At 43.8% G+C, this 16,343-nt stretch overlaps 1 protein-coding gene across 1 annotated transcript; it reads right to left on the reverse strand.

Annotated features, from left to right (window-relative positions):
* Positions 1–814: 814 nt before the first annotated feature.
* Positions 815–16,343, reverse strand: TAF1A (TATA-box binding protein associated factor, RNA polymerase I subunit A). The gene is made up of 10 exons (XM_090263381.1): positions 16,181–16,343; positions 14,538–14,707; positions 13,111–13,224; positions 11,914–12,112; positions 8,526–8,656; positions 7,414–7,572; positions 4,498–4,564; positions 3,352–3,475; positions 1,733–1,887; positions 815–948 (listed from the first exon to the last, which is right to left on the reverse strand). The coding sequence occupies exons 1-10, from the start codon at positions 16,299–16,301 to the stop codon at positions 836–838; spliced, it is 1,353 nt and encodes a 450-aa protein (XP_090119507.1). The 5' UTR covers positions 16,302–16,343; the 3' UTR covers positions 815–835.

The raw sequence follows: 16,343 nt of genomic DNA on the forward strand, positions 1-16,343 counted from the left end.
ATAAATCTGGAGAAACACTCACTGCACCAGTTTTCACAAGATGTGATAAAGCTCAGCTCACATTCCAAGGAAGCTGCTCTTGGCTTCTGAGCCAGGCTTTCCCACGGGCCTGCTGTGTGGACCTGGGACACCACTTCACGGGCAGTCTCCCCCCGTCCAGCTGCCGGCCGCTGCACCCCGGTTTCCAAGAGGAAGGAGAGCACGCGGGGGGTCCACAGCATGCCGTAACGCCGCAGTGCCTGGCGAGCAGGCAGACCGGGAGCCCCGGCAGCCCAGCCTGCTGCACGCGGCCATCCCCCCGTCCCGCTGTGCCCGCAATCAGCCCCTCGGCCTCACACTGCCAGGTCTTCACCCCGAGAGGAAAGGGGGCGTCCTGTTCTAAATCTCTGTTTCCCAACTTCCTCAGCAGAACTCATCACCAAAACATTCTTCGTGGGAGTGAATCTAACACTTAGATGTGAAAACAAGAATATAAATTCATGTAACAGGATCACAGTTCTATGCTATGACACAAGAGGCAAATTATCTGCAAATAACAATGACTGCTGTAGAGGTGTAGTCTCGGATTAAACAGATATACTTTTTTATTTGAGGATTATTCCTTAATGTTATATTTAACAGTATAAAAAGGAAAAGCATTTATTTACAGAGTAAAGGTAGTGAGACTGTCTAGCTATAACAGTGAAAAATATAAAAATATATATAAAATTGTTTTGTAGACACATAAAACTACCTTCTTAAAACATCAAATAAAAAAATACATTTAATAATTATCTATTGAGCTACTACGCTGTAGCTACTAATTTGAAATAACTAAAAAAAAAAAAATTCAATATCAGAGTTCTGACTTCACAATACTGTATTTTTTCACTAACTTCTTCATCCGCTTCATTTTCTTCCTTAAGGCTTGATGATCTTGTTTTGAAATATAATGAAAATATCTACAACCTAAAAAAAAACAAAATAAAGCAAAGTAAAGAAAAATTAATACTGATCAAACTCTTCAAATGCATTTCTACATTTTTAATTTTGCTTCAATCCCGACACACCAACGATTACAGAGACAGGACGGCTGGCATTATCTGGGCCCATCGGTGCTCAGCATATTCTGAGCCGTCAGCAATAGGAGGCACTGCTTCCTACACACACACAGATGGCTTGGACCCATCAGAATTAAAGTGTAACTTTAGCTTGTCCTCCGCCCTGCCTCCCAAACCCAAATTAAGGTGACGTGCATATTATATACATTCATACATGCGATGAGCCTTCTCCCAAAGCCGGTTACTGTAGTAGATTCCCTCTCAACGGCAGCTTGTAAAGCAGCAATATATTATAGAGCTATTATAGAACATTAAGGCCAATAAGGAACGTTTCCCTACTTCTAAGAAAGCAGACAATCTCAGGACAGTTTCTACACAGCACAGGCAAACGGTTATTCCTTGCGCAAACAGTGTGTATCTTGTATCTAAGGGCCACTAAAGATGCTCAGGTTCGAACGTGAAAACCAACTGCAACCAGCAACATAAAATCACTGCTTCTAGTCCACCCAGCCCCCCACCAGCAGATCACCCGGCCCCCCAGGACTCCTTTTCCTATTCAACAGCTTTTCCTAGCACCTAACACCCTTGTGCACGGCACCAGGTAAGCCATAAGGTGAGGGAACAGTTATACTTTGCACCTTCAAAATCGCCTGAAGGCAATGTCTAGATAAAAAGAAAGCGAAAACACGTACCTTTTCCCAACAACATTCCAGCTACGAAGGCTTTCTCATAAGCCAAAGCTCTGTCCTCCTTCCAGTCACTTTTTGCCCAGAAGGAGCTGAAGTGAAAGCCCCGCCACCAGTTCTTCCTGGACTCCCACTCTTTGTGAACCCAGGCAGGGCGGTTTCTGGAGAAGGAAACGTCGGCAGAAGGTCTGTGTTGGAGACAGAGCTCCGCTTTCAGGCCGTGAACTTGAGAGTCTGCGGGGCGCTGACCAGGAAGACGTTTCCCAGCGCACGTCTGAGCATGGCCTCTGTAGGGCGCACACGCCAGCTCCCCTCCGTTTTTACTTCTTTTCGCCTGGAGGCCCCATTTTCCACTCAACTGAACGGCCGGTTCAGTACTGCGCAGGGTTAAGGACACAGACTGGAGTCAAGAGTCCTGGATTCAAATCTTGGCCCTCCCAGGCCCCACCTATGCGACCCTGGCAGCTGTTCCACCTCTCTGAGCCCCAGTTTCCTCCAGGGTATGAACAGCACCCCTCTCACGGCACTCTCATTAAGACTAAACTGGTCCGGCAAGGCACTGGTCTCATACAAAGCTCCTGGCATATGTGGTGATGGTCCATAAATGTTGACTATTATTATTAATTAAAAGTTACTTTAAAACCTTATTTTAGATCATATGCTATAAAAAATTACTATCCAAATTCAGATGCTGTTATTATACAAAGACATGAACACACCGGACAATGCTAAGCGTTCATCAATAATCTAACTGAGCAAAGACATATTTAGGACCTACTGGAGTCCTGTGGCAGACCTTCTACAGGTTGGGAAAATGAGTCACACATTTCTCTGCCTTCAAGAACTTTACGGTTAGTAAGGGGTTAGACGGTGCTTTGGATTTGCAAAGTAGTTTACAGTGAGTGCATCAGCGTCTCACACCAGCAACAGTTTATAATCCACTCTGTTCTAACTCCAAGGTCAGGTCAGATCTGAAGCCTAAAACCTACTCCCACTGACAATGAATTTTCTAACTAAAATGGACACAATAAATAAACTTAAGCAGTTTTTTGATATCTCTTCTCCCAAAGGAAAAATGACAAGGGCCACTCCTTTTCTTCTCCTAAAAGTATGGCACTAATGATATTATGATCAAAGGTATCATTTCAGATACCCAGCTCACAATGGACCTAAGGAATATCTGCTAAATAAATAACCTACAGTGGATGATTTATGAGGCCCCAAAACCCCACTGAAAATTACTGAAAACAGCTGGGAGGAAAGCTGCTTCTCATGTGATCTTAGACACGGATGGCGTGAAAATCACAGAGAGCTTTGCCACCGCCTAGCAGAGTGGGAGTGACCCCATCCAGTCCTTACTTCCAGCTGAAAACCTACACATCCCCTAATAGTGTAGTGGTCCTTGTTTTGCTAGCATAAAAACTCTCGATAGAATTTTCGTAGCTTATACTTATGACTTTGCATGTCCTTGCTTCTGATGCAATCAGAACAGCAGAATACAGAGTTCAAGAAATCCAAAAACATAAGCAAAGAAGATTATTTAAAAATCGATAGATATCAGCTATAATACTGAGAAATATTGCGGATGCTGATCTAGTAATAAATAGTATGTGTCTCTTACTTACCCCATTAAGGTCTGTCTGAGATATTTTGCCAAATATTGCCAAGCAGTTATATTTTTAGTGCATCCGGCAAAATCTAGGACACCGAACAGCACCTCCAGCCCCAGCCTGCGGTGCTCTTCCTTTTCTGCAAAGGTCACAGGGAGCAGGGTTTACACAAGGCACGCAAGTACCCGGAGCCAAAACAGTATATTCAGGGGATAACACAGTACGGAAGCACAAACCCCCTGAGTGGGTTAACAGTTTAAAACAAGTCATTGTACTCATACTCTCCTGGGGGGAATCCGAAAAATTCAGTAACTCAGTCCACGCTCCTGAAGTGGGGTGCTGAGTCCGCTCTCTAAAAGGGTTATACCTTTGAATGCGCGAGCCGACACCCCGCTCCCAACCTCACAGTCAAAACTCTGTGTCTACTTTTTGTGTCCCCCAAAACTTAACTACTAACATCCTACTGCTGACCAGAAGCCATATCGATAACACATATTGTGTCTGCTCTGTGTACTGTATACTGTATTCCTTCAATACAGCAAGCTAAAAGAATGTTACTAAATATAGGGAGGAGAACATGCATGTACAGTGTTTACTGGAAAAATTCTGCATGTGAGTGGACCCACACGGTTCAGCCCCGTGCTGCCCGGGAGCAAGTGCACACACCGAGAACATTATTCAAAGCACCTGCCCTATCTGGGCATTTCACACACGGCTTCTCCTATCAGCAGCGGCACTGAGAGGGCCTCGGCATCTACTGGGCGTAGGCCGATTTCTTCCTGTGAAGACACGTTCTTTTCCACACTGAGCTGCAATGCGCTAGTGATTAAAACGAGGTGAACTCTATAAATTAAAGCCACTTCTCCTTTGCTATTGTCTGATGTTCTATAGCAGGAGTCAACAACCTTTTTTTGTCACGGGCCAGAGAGTAACTACGTAAGCTTTGCGCCATGCGGCCTCTGTCACAAGGAGCAACTCCGCTGCCCTCGTGCAAGAGCAGCCACAGCCAATGCTCAGGTGAACAGCGTGGCTGTGCTCCCGAGAGCCTGAGTCATGAAATCCGTGACTGCTGGGTTTGGCCCACGGGCATATGTGCTGACCCCCAGCGCCCAGTCTACAGCTTGTCTACAGCAAAAGAGACACGAAACACACGTGACTTACCTGATTTTCTGAGTAATCTATGGAATTCTAACATCAGTTTATGAGATGGTACGATCTCATACAAAATCTGGAAGAAAGGATAATTTTGTCATATTCACACATTCAAAGGCACTTCTCAAATTTCAGCTTACTTTCAAATCAAGTTCTTACTGTCAAACAGACCCTCAGTGAATGAATCACAGACTTAAAGGCGACTTTGCTTCTATACAGTTTCAATTCAGATACAGAAAGTGTTCTATATAAAGCTATTCTTGAAAAATCCCTGATAATCAGAGGGATAGGGGAAAAAGATGGAAATTTATTTTCTCCTTATACATTTTTATACTATTTACCACACTTAAAATTTTAATTTCTTTTCAGAAGCCACGACTGAGAAAAAATGAAGGGAAAAACAAGTCAACACACAGAATAGACATTTAATATTTATTGATCACAAAAGACAAGGAAGGGTAGCTATTTTGGAACACTGTGTTCAGGAACACAGTACAGTAAGAATATTTAAGTAAATATTTTACAACTTTTCTACACAATGGAGAGAAATTAAGTTTTTCTTCTTAGGAACAGAAAGGATTATTTTTATAAATATGCAAAAAACAGGATTTAAAGTAAAATTATATTTCTCATCCCAACACATTAAAAATGAACTCATTCTGTCTGCTAGCTGAGGTTCTTTGACTTAATAATAAAAGTTACCTATAAAAAAGAAAGTAATTTTTAATTTTTTTCTTCTAAATAGCTTTTAAAAAGGAAATCAATCAAGATCAATATACCAATATCAGAAAGTATTATTAAGTAAGTTGGGTTATTACAAAACCACATTGTCTTATATATGAAATTCTATATATGGATGAATTCACTTAAGATTTTTCAAAAACCTTTTTGCTAAAATATAACATATGTGCCCTGGCTAGTGTGGCTCCGCGGACTGAGCATCAGCCTATGAACCAAAGGGTCACTGGTTCGATTCCCAGTCAGGGCACAGGCCTGGGTTGTAGGCTGGGTCCCCAGTTGGGGGCGCATGAGAGGCAACCACACACGGATGTTTCTCTCCTTCTTTACCTCCCTTCCCCTCTCTCTAAAAATAAAAAAATTAAGAAAGTTTTAAAAATACGTATGTAACATATGTAATAGACATGTATGCAAATTATGAGCATCATTCAATAAATATTTACAAAGTTATACACACTAATGTAATCAGCACCCAGATTTATAAAAAACAAAACAAAACAGAACATTACCAGAACTCCAGAAATCTTCTGTCAGTTTTAGAAAATTCTTAGCCATTAGCTCCTCAAATATTGGCTTTGGCTTGTGTGCGGGTTTGACCGTTTGCCTTTGCCCTGTTCTCCCCTCGCTCCAAGGCCCCGTTACGTCAGCCCTTTCCACCATGAGCACGCTCTTTCTGTGCTTTTTACCCTTTTTGCTTTCCGCGCGTGACCCTGACATTTCCTATACGTTCACTAAGTTTCTTCCGCCGTGTCCCACCAGCTGCTAACCTTATTGCTGAGCTCTTAATTTCAAACACTGCAATTTTCTAAAGGAAAAACTGAATTTCTCTAAGTAAGTGTTCAACCTAGTTTTTTTGTTTTTTTTTTTTGTTAGATAATATGTATTGACTTTCAACAAAGTTACCAATGTAATTCAACGGGGAAAGGACACTCTTTCCAATAAATGGTGCTGGAACAATCATGAAAACCAATGGACCTTGAACCTTACCTCACACTACACACACACAAAAAAATTAGCTGAAAAATCATATACCTAAGCATAAAACTATAACACTTCTAGAAACGAACATAGAAGAGAATCTCCATGAACTAGGGGTAGGAAAGCTATCTTAGCCAAAAAGTACTAACTAGAAAAGATGTGTAAATTATACTTTGTCAAAATTATAAATAACAGTTTAAAAAACAAGACACAGGAATATCCAACAGGCATATTAAAAGATGCTCAACATCACTAGTCATCAGGGAAATGCAAATTAAAAGCACAATGAGACACCACCACTAAAGCCAATGGCTATAATTAAAGACTGACAATACCAAGTGCTGACAAAGGTGTGGAGACACTGATCTGTCAGATACTGACAATGAGACTGTCAGCAGTACAGTTGGGCAGTTTCATGAGAAGTCACACATACACCTCCCAGGAGTCCACTCCCTGGGAGATACCAAAAGAAACGTGGAAGTACATGTGCACGCAAAGGCTTGTACCTGAATGTTCAGGCAGCATTCCTAACAGCCACAGAGCAAGGGGGAAAAACTCAAATGTCCATCAAGAAACACATGTACGGAAATGGACTTCTACTCAGCAGTAATAAGAACAATTGCTGAGACAATGGGATAAGTGGATCTCAAGAACAGTAGGCTGAGCAAGAAAAGAGTACACCGGGTAAGATTTCATTTCCGTGAAATTCTAGAAGAGATTGATTCAATCTACAGTGACAGGAAGCAGAGCAGTGACTGCCTGGGGCCAGAGTGGGTGGGTGGACTGGCTGTAAAGCAGAATAAGGACTTTCGGCACTGGTGGAAATGCTCGGTATTTCCATTATCGCGGTGCTTACATGGATGAATATATTTGCTAAAATGTATCTCGGTGTACACGCACAATATGTGTTTTATTGTATGTAAATTAAATTTCAATAACCGCAATTTGTAAACAAATAGCAATGCAGAACTTTCCAAGCGGGGTGACAAAGGGCTTCTGAAATACCAACCCTCTCCCTTGCGTCTCAGTGGGGCAGGGACGGGGGCGAGGGGCAGCCTGGGACCTGCAGCCCGCCGCTTACCTCAGGGCGCCGCACAGACACCGCCGTTTTCTATGGGGGCTACCATACGGAAGCGGGAAAGCAAGGAACTAGCGGTGCTTTCAGGAGCTCCCCAACCCTGCTCCAACACTGACACAGACACCCTATACCTTGAGCACACTGATGAGTTTCTCTCTTGGCGCCTTCTCTCTCTTTAGGAAGCTGTATAAGTAGACGTGTGCGTTTGGATTTGACGGGAACTTTTCGTCGTAGGCATAGTTAGTGAGCACCTCGCGGGCCCCTTCCCGGTCCCCGTAGAATTCCAGCATCTACATAGAGACAAACTACCTTAGCTGAATGCTGTGAGACAGCTCTGCGGAAGACAATGCATGCTTACTGATGAGTATGAGAATATCACAAAACTGAAAAAGAGCCCGTCTGCCTGGCAACAGGGGTCAGGCCTGCGTCTGCTCCCCGCAGCCCACGCTGCAGCCTCTACGGAGCAGGGTCACGGACAACAGAGGCCCGCCTGGGCTCCCGTTTCCCCGTGGCACACTTTGCTACTGAAAAACGCAGCAACCCCCCATAGGAACTGCTCCTATGAGACGTCAAGTGCTCAAATCGGAGCGCACTAGCCGCCGGAAAAGACCCTGGGACGTAACCAGCGTCAGCGCCCCGCGTAACTCCAGCCAGAAGGGGCGCGCAGCAGAATTACACCTCCTTCCCTTTCATTCCTGCCCCTGCCCAGGGATTTCTCAGGCTCTCTTCTGACAGCACAATGATCACTTGAACACTCATGAAACATTTAAAACAGCAAATTATTTTGATGATTTACTCCCAGTGGCCAGTGTCAAGGCCCGTCTGTCATTTCACAATGAATCTGGGTGAACGGACGTTCTTCCGAACTTCCTAAAAGCGGTTATTCTTCAATCAATATATTGTGACCTAATTTCAGATTTCTGTCTCTTTCCCTTCTATGTCCCATCAAATCATAAAAGCTCTTTCTGCATTTCTTGTAAGGTCAATAACATAGAGTTGACATTGACAACTATATTGCTATTTATCTTATAATATTTGGCTAGGACACATTACCCGGTGGTAAAAATAAACACAAAGTACCATTTACAGTGTACTAGTAAAATCAACAAAAATTGTTCAGACCAAAAAAAAGATACATCATATATTTTTAAACAATTTTTTAAACATTAGTTTCCTTCTGATCAATAGGGATTAGGTTTATAATAAAATGAAACAAATACAACTTTATGAAAAGTCTACTTACCTCTACATAACTCTTCACAAAAGGGTCCCAAACTCCGGGAATCTGTATCAGTGCAGAAAAGTTCATAGATGTCTTCCAGCTGCGGCTGAGCATGTTCTGAGAGGCTGTGCTGTAGGTATAGTCCTCCTTATCTGCTCAGAGATAAAAGATTTTTAAGAATCACTCAGCACTGAAGACTTCTGCTGAATTAGCAATCAATAACTACCCACAAGACAAGCTCAGGCCCCGATGGCTGTGCTGGTGAATTATAACATTTCAAGAATACTGTTAAGTCTTCAAAAGCTCTTCTCCCCCAAAAAAGAACAGAGGGAACTCTTTCCCACGCATCGTATGAGGCCAGCCTTACCCTAACACCAAACCAGTCAAGGACAACACGAGGTAATTGCAGACAATATTTCAGGGAACACAGACGCAAAACTCCCCAGCAGAACACTAGCAAACTGAACTGAATCCAGCAACATGTGAAGGGGATTATATACCATGAGCAAAAAAAGAAAACCGGTGGAGGATTCACTATAGTGGACCTCCCCTTCCCAACGGCTTCGCTTTCCAGTTTCAGTTCCCCTCAGCCAACCGCAGTCCAAAACTATTAAATGGAAAATGCCAGAAATAAAGTCCATAAGTTTTGAACTGGGCACGACGGTGAGCAGCATAAAAACCTTCAGCTACTGAGGATGCCCCGCTGTGGACACCGCCTGCTCCCAACAGCTGGCCGCTGACAGGGTCCTGGCTCCGCGGGCCACGCTCACTGGAGCAGGGGAGCCTCCCACTGCGTCGCAGGGACATGTCACTCCCCTCCCTGCGTCTCACCACAGACTCTGTGTCCCCTCGCATCGCCGCCACACCTCACCAACCGGTGATATGAAGACACGGGCAGTGACACACATTAAGGCGACTGCAGGCAGAGGAGAGCCCTGATCAGACTACCAGCGGAATGCGAATCAGAAACCATTTTAGAAAGAGTTCAGCCTGTTACGTTCTAAAGCGGAAAATGCACACGCTCCGGGACAATGGCCCTACTTCTAGAAACGCACACCTATGTGTGCCGGTACACCTGCCCAAGAATCTGAAGCAGCGTCATCTATAATAGCCAAAAACTGTTAATTACCTAAATGGCCATCAATACAGAAAAGGAGTAAATTGTATGAATATCATACAATGAAATGTTTTAAAACAATAAAAATTAACATAACTAAAACTAATTCGACAATATGGATTCATGTTAGACTAATGTTAAGCAAAATATGCAAATATGACATTCAGATACGGACCAGACCTCGTTACACTGTTCACAGACGCACACCTGAGTGGTTAAGCATTTTAAAAAGCAAGGACATCATTATAGCCGAAGTCAGGACAGGGGTTGTCTGAAGGCGGAGTGGGAGGCCGCGGGGTCAGGAAGGAGCAGGGGAACCTGCCGGGTGACAGCAATGCTGCGCTCCTGAATCCAGGTGGCAATTTCGTGGACGTTGGTTGTGTAATGATTTATTCTATCACACACCTGTTTTACACACTTTTTCTGTACACAGCAGGTCCTCAAATGACCTCTTGTGTTCAATGGCATTTTGTTATAAATTGTTGATGACAGGCCACAGGAACTTAACTCCTGTTTATGTCAATGAGCCTCGGGTTTTGTTACCTGGCATTTCACTTGGTCACAGAACCTATCGACAACGTTAAGTGAGGATTTACCGTACGTTATATTTTACAGCCTTAAAGGTTTAAAGAGAAAGTTACTCAATCTTTCAAAAGCAACAACTAATAGAAGACCAAAATACTTTTTAGTACCAATGTACCTTTTAGCCAAAAAGTAACAGCGATCTCCCCAGTGGATCACTGAATAAACATCAACAAGAACTTGGAAATGAGATGGTAAGGGGAAAGTAGGTAAGAAATGAGAGAGAAAAATTTTTAAAGAAAAAAGGCAGATCCCTGAGAAAGTATAAGGCATGTGAACTTACTATGAGGTGGTTCCCAGTCACCAAGTGCATCAAATCCGACCAGGCCGGGCCGTGGGAGCAGCGGAAAATTATTCTAAGCCAACTCTAAGCCTACATTTATGTGTGATGGTCTCATGATGTTGGTTACATAAAGTCAGTCCTAACTTTTTTCTAATAAATAGACACTTGAGGTTGGAAATCATCTAGAGCTCCGCGTATTATCCCATCTTGACCTCCAGTGGCCACAGGACAGTGTCAGCTGCAGGAAGGCAGTGCATCACCTGTCCATGGAGGAGACGGTGTAAATGCCAGGCTCCAACGGCTTTCATCACCAGATATTTGCGTAAGTTCTACCTAACCATGGTGAGAAGTCAATATTGACTTGAAAACTTACCTAATCAACATCAGCAAGCCTTTAAAATATACTACAGCAGGCATTAAGGCAAGATTAACCGAAGAAGCAGGACAGATACGTGACTTCAAAGGATTGGCTGGTCTAGACAAGGAGATACGCATGAAAAAACTTAGAACTAAAGAGCAAGAGATGAAGAACCAAATAACACAGGCTGAACACGTGGCTGGTCTGTTAGGTTTAAGGGCTGAGAAGAAGGGGTGTAATGGCTGAAGGGCAGAGGGCACAAGTCACACCCGATCGTCCTGATGAGACAGCATTTCAGAGGTGGCCTGGAAGAGCTCAAAAACAGGAAGCGGGAAGGGAATGCTGGGATTAGTAAAATCACGTGACCAGAGACCAAGGAAATACTGCTTTCCCCATAAGCATAACAAGGAAACACTGCTCAGCACACAGGGCACAGTAAATACCAGGACTGATATCTGAATGGAGAATGAGCACACAGAAAGGGGTTAGTCCCAGAGAAGCTGCAGAAAAAAACTAAACAAGAGAAAGAAAACGCAGAGAATCTACAGCTCTAAAGAGCATGGTGCCATGCCCACTGAGAAGTGAAGAGAAAGGGGACTCAGTTTGAGGAGGACACATGGTCAGTTTTTGGTATGATCAGGAGGTCAAGAAAACTGTCTGTTAGGACCTTCGTACAGAGATGGAACAACTTTATCCTGCTCTATTCTTTGACCATTGGATTCTTAGAACCATTATAAAACACACTAACCCCATTCCAAACCCACAAGAAACACTGACTATATGCAATAATGTCTGCTGAAGAAAACGATTACCTTCTTGGAATCATGTTTGAAAAAACCAATGTATCGAAAATGGCCGTAAACTTAATGAATTGTCTAATTTCTGTCTGAAAAGTTCTTTGATCTATCACAAACATAAAGGATGACTGAGAATTTTACATCCACAGATACGTCCATCCTCTGGAGCATCTGGGAAAAGCTCAGCCGGGCAGCTGGGGGGCCAGATCACCCCTTAAGATCCCTGTGGTCCAGCCTCATCACCATAAGAAAGTTTGCTCACGTCCACTCACCGAGCTTGGATAACTCCATCTTCTTTTCAGACCACGTATAATATCGCAAAAGCCCTTTATAGGCCTGGATCAGGTTGATCAGCACCTCCTGGGAAGATGACTTGTCACCGTACCGCCACGTCTCCGCCTGGCTGAGGTTTCTGCTGGCGTCGCCCAGCATCCCGTGATGCACCAGGTACAGCGCATGCTGTAAGGAGATCTGCAGAAACAGTAAGAAACGCCCCCTGACTCACAGGTCCGCAGATAACCATTCGCCGGAAAGCTCAGTGAACACAGCGTATGCTGGGCTGAGACCTTGGAAGGACACACATGATGTTACAACACCGTCCCTGTCATCAGAGCTCGCTCTAGCCAAGAGCGAAGATACATGAGACACACGTGTAAATGAGAGCAGAACTATTTAAGCTCACAGAGAGAAGACAGCGAGATGTACAGAAAAGAACCTGGGCTTTGAAGACAGTGTCCTGCCTTCGACGCTAAGCAAGAGCCACATAAACAGAGGGCAGGCGGGGGCTGCTAGGGGCTGACGGTGGAGGAAAAGGGAAGATGTCGGTCCGAGGGCACCGATTTTCAGTTATGAGATGAGTAAGTTTCGGGGACCTAACGCGCACAGTGGGAACTGTAGTTGATTAACACTGAACTGCACACCTGGAAGCTGCTGGGAGGACAGAGCTTTAATGTTCTCATCATACTGACAATAAAACGGTAAAGGACGCGTTCACTCGCCTTATTGTAATAATCCTTTCAGTGTATACACGTATCAAATCGTTACATTGGGCACATCAAACTTGCGTGATGCCACCTGTCAATTACATCCTAATAAAGCTGGGGGGAAGACATTTTCACGTATTCAAATTCCCAATCTGTTTAGCTCTACCCTCTTCCAAAAGCGCCAAGTCCTAGAGCTCAGGGGACGTAAGCAAAGCGTGAGAATGCGGCCACCACCCTAATGAACACAGGCGCCACCCGCGAAGGACGGGCGCTGGCAGCGAGATATACGAAGAGGCGGCATCTCATCCAGAGAACAGGGCAGACAACTGGAAACGGAGAAGCACACGGTTCTCACCGCACTGTTTCCCTCCGGGTTCTCTCACCTCTCCGCCCTGCCTCTCACCTGGGTGCCGACCTCACCGCCGAGACAAGTTACTGCGTTCACACAAGCACTGTGCAGGCGAAGTCACGGCGCCACATGCTCACCTTTAGGTAATTCACGACGCCAATATTTTTCATCCTGTCAGCAAAGGCATTAAAAGTCTCCACACTGCTTTTGGGATGATAATAGAGAATTTCACTTCCGAGTTTCCAAATAATCTGTCAAGACAGAAATTACTAACAAAAATTAAAATCTTAGCCTTAACCAACGTCTAAGAAAACCATTTTTTTCTGATTACAACATTAAAAAGCAACTTATCATTTCTTTTCCTAGATACCACTTCCACCAACATTTTACTGTCCTTCCCCCAGTGAAACTATTACTGTGTCGTAGAATCTTTTCTACCAACTGAATCAAAATGCAAGATCACTACAACAGTGCCATTTTTTAAGTTAGTAGTCTAAAGAGATGGGCAGTTAAGATACACACTGAAGATAAAAATTTTAATTAGGAGAAAAATAAAAAAAACTTGGGTTCCATTCTTCATTGCTCTTGATCTCCTCTTGATTATCTACAAACCAGATACTGCCCGAGACTTCAACAAGCCTTCTAACTACTGACTACATGGAACCTAGATGTAGAACTCCAATCTAAGAATTTTTATCAGCCATGGACAAATGTTGATGAAATATATTTCCTCCCCAGAGCACCAAAGCTTTGGAGACAGAACTTGGAGCTCTTCTTTATCATGGAAATGAGAGAGAGAGACATCAGGGCCACAGGTATACAACTGGGAATCTGCCTCACAGAGACCAAATTTAAGGCCATGAAACGGGATGAGATCATCAAGAGTGAGTTCAGATAAAGAGGAGGACTACGGCCTGAATCTGGGCCACTCCTGAGTGAAAGGCCAAGAGGAGCAGTGAGAAAAGGGGACAGAGGAACAGCCAGCGAGGCCAGAGAGAAAACTGAGAGCGAGGCTGGGGTCCGGAAGCCAGGGGGGAATGCTCTATTGCCACAGATCAAGGCAGACGAGCACTGAGAACTGGCCGCTGGATTTCACAACTGGGAGCACTGCTGACCTTGACAAAGCATTTGGGGGAAATGGTGACGCTGGTGGTCAGGGACGCCTAACTGGAGACTGTCTGGGGGGAACAGGTACACACGCTCTTTCAAGGAGTTCTGCTGAAAGGGAGAGGGGAAGAACGGGGCACGGCCAACGGAGAGAGAGGGGGTCAGAGATGATTTTTAGACGGATAAATAACATGTCTGTATGATGACAGGAAGCATCCTACAGAGAGGGGGAAAATGAACTATTAGAATAAATGAACGAATATTAGGGGACTCTGAGAATTCAGAGCCCAAACTACTTTGAATCTCCTTCAAAATCACAGTAAGTTATAAGAGTGTGCAAAACAATGTCCCCATACAAACGCTAAAACTACTTCTAAATCCATCTGGGGCCCTGCCAAAGCTGCCCTGGGTGGCGCTGCAGAGGCTGACGCTCCCAACAGCCGCGCCCTGTACTTGCCTCGGGCGCAGCGTGTCTCTTGTTGCTGTCGGAGTCTTCCAGGACCTGAAAGTAGCTGCACAGGTACTCCGCCGCCTGCTGCCACTGGTGCTGCAGCAGCGCTTCCTGGATGAAGCCTAGACAAGCACTTGTTGTCTGGGCAAAGTCCTTCTCCTTTTTCCCTCCGGTCACTAGAAGGATGGAAGGGAACAGTCTTTACGCCATCTGCGTTAATTAGCAAATATAAAATAAGACGAGAGGGAAGAAACTATTCTTTTTCCAATACTCGCAATGCATGAGGCTCTATGCTCGGTACTTTACATGTTGTTTTTTATTTTTTCTCATATTTTCAGTCATTAAAAGAATGGGCTTTGAGACAGACAAGGCTTTGACTCCTCAGGAAAGCACTTAAATGGTTGAGATTCAGTTTCCTCTCCTTTAAAATGCCTAGCACACAGATTTAGATAATTTACTGACATAGTTACATGAGATGAGATTTAGATCAAAAGATAAAGAAACAGGAGCTGAACTCTGGAAGCTAAGGGGAAAGAAGCAGCATTTGAGCTCTTGCTTCACAGTTTGGGCTCAACTCTTCTAAAAATTCTTTACGAGTTTGGACGTTTATTACGTCAACAACAAATTCAGATTAAAGCCACCACTACATAAATGCACTTCACTGTAAAGAGATGAGCCACTTTAACTTATAAGTTAGCATTTTACTTGGGACTAATTGTTTTCAAACGCCCTCTTTTCTTTCTGTGTTTGGATATTTTAGGACACAGAATATCAAGGAAGAAGGAACCTCAAGATAATCTGACAAAGGAGACTAACTGGCACAAGATCAAAGGTTAGGACACTGGGTGACTCACAGCTCTTCTTCACCCTCTGCCTTATGACCTGTTATTTTACCTGACAACAGTAACTGTCCAGTAGTTAGAGAGCCTGGTATTAGGACTGCCACTGAACGTGTTCTCAGTCTGGCACGTTTTCTTTTCCATTTAATTAAACTTTTTTTCCCTCTTATCAAGCAAGAAAGAAAGACTCACCTATAACCCATCAGCCACAAAAAGGCGGTCAGGGGAGAGAAGACTAGGCTAAGAAAGATGTGTTTGGGGGCAATAAGAAAAGTGCTGGTTTAAATGCATTCCTGGAATTACACCACCGGACACGCCAACGTACAGATAACTGCCTCTTTTATATGTTCTTATATGGAGTTTATCCCACAGAAAAACTCGCTTATATTTACATTAGATGAAAACGGGAGGAAATAGTCTTCTTTCAAAATCTATTATAGATCAATTCTATCAGGAATTATTCCAATGTAATTCAACAGAAACTTCTTGAAAATACCTCCTAGGTATGTACTCCTCATGCCAGAGACCTCATCTTCTTCATCTATGTGGCCCCAATAATAAGCCAAAGCCAGGGATATAATAAGTGCTCGGAAAAAATAATTGACTGTTATTAATTCAAATGAAGAGAATTTTAAAAGAAAAAAAAGAATTTGTTTTTTTAATTTCTTTTTTGCTACAGCATTAAAAACTCTCATTTACTCCTACCTTGAAAAGTGAACCAGCCTGGTTATTCATTTGATATCCCTCCATGTTGAATCCTATCGTCCCCCCTGCATTGAAGGCAGAACGGCTGTTCGCCACATTGCTTACCCACACTCTCTATAAGCTTTGGGAGCCAAGGAAAACGCATTCCTGACCCGGAGGGCACACTCGCTTCCCCTGGGGCGTCCTCTCTCATGGGACTCAGCACGTCTTCACTGAAGTCACTCATACCTGTTCAAAATGAGAATATCAGTTACTTTCTGTACATCTT

This window comes from Furipterus horrens, unplaced genomic scaffold (genome assembly GCF_987537825.1).
Source record: "Furipterus horrens unplaced genomic scaffold, mFurHor1.1.pri manual_scaffold_15, whole genome shotgun sequence".
Taxonomy (NCBI): Eukaryota; Metazoa; Chordata; class Mammalia; order Chiroptera; family Furipteridae; genus Furipterus; species Furipterus horrens.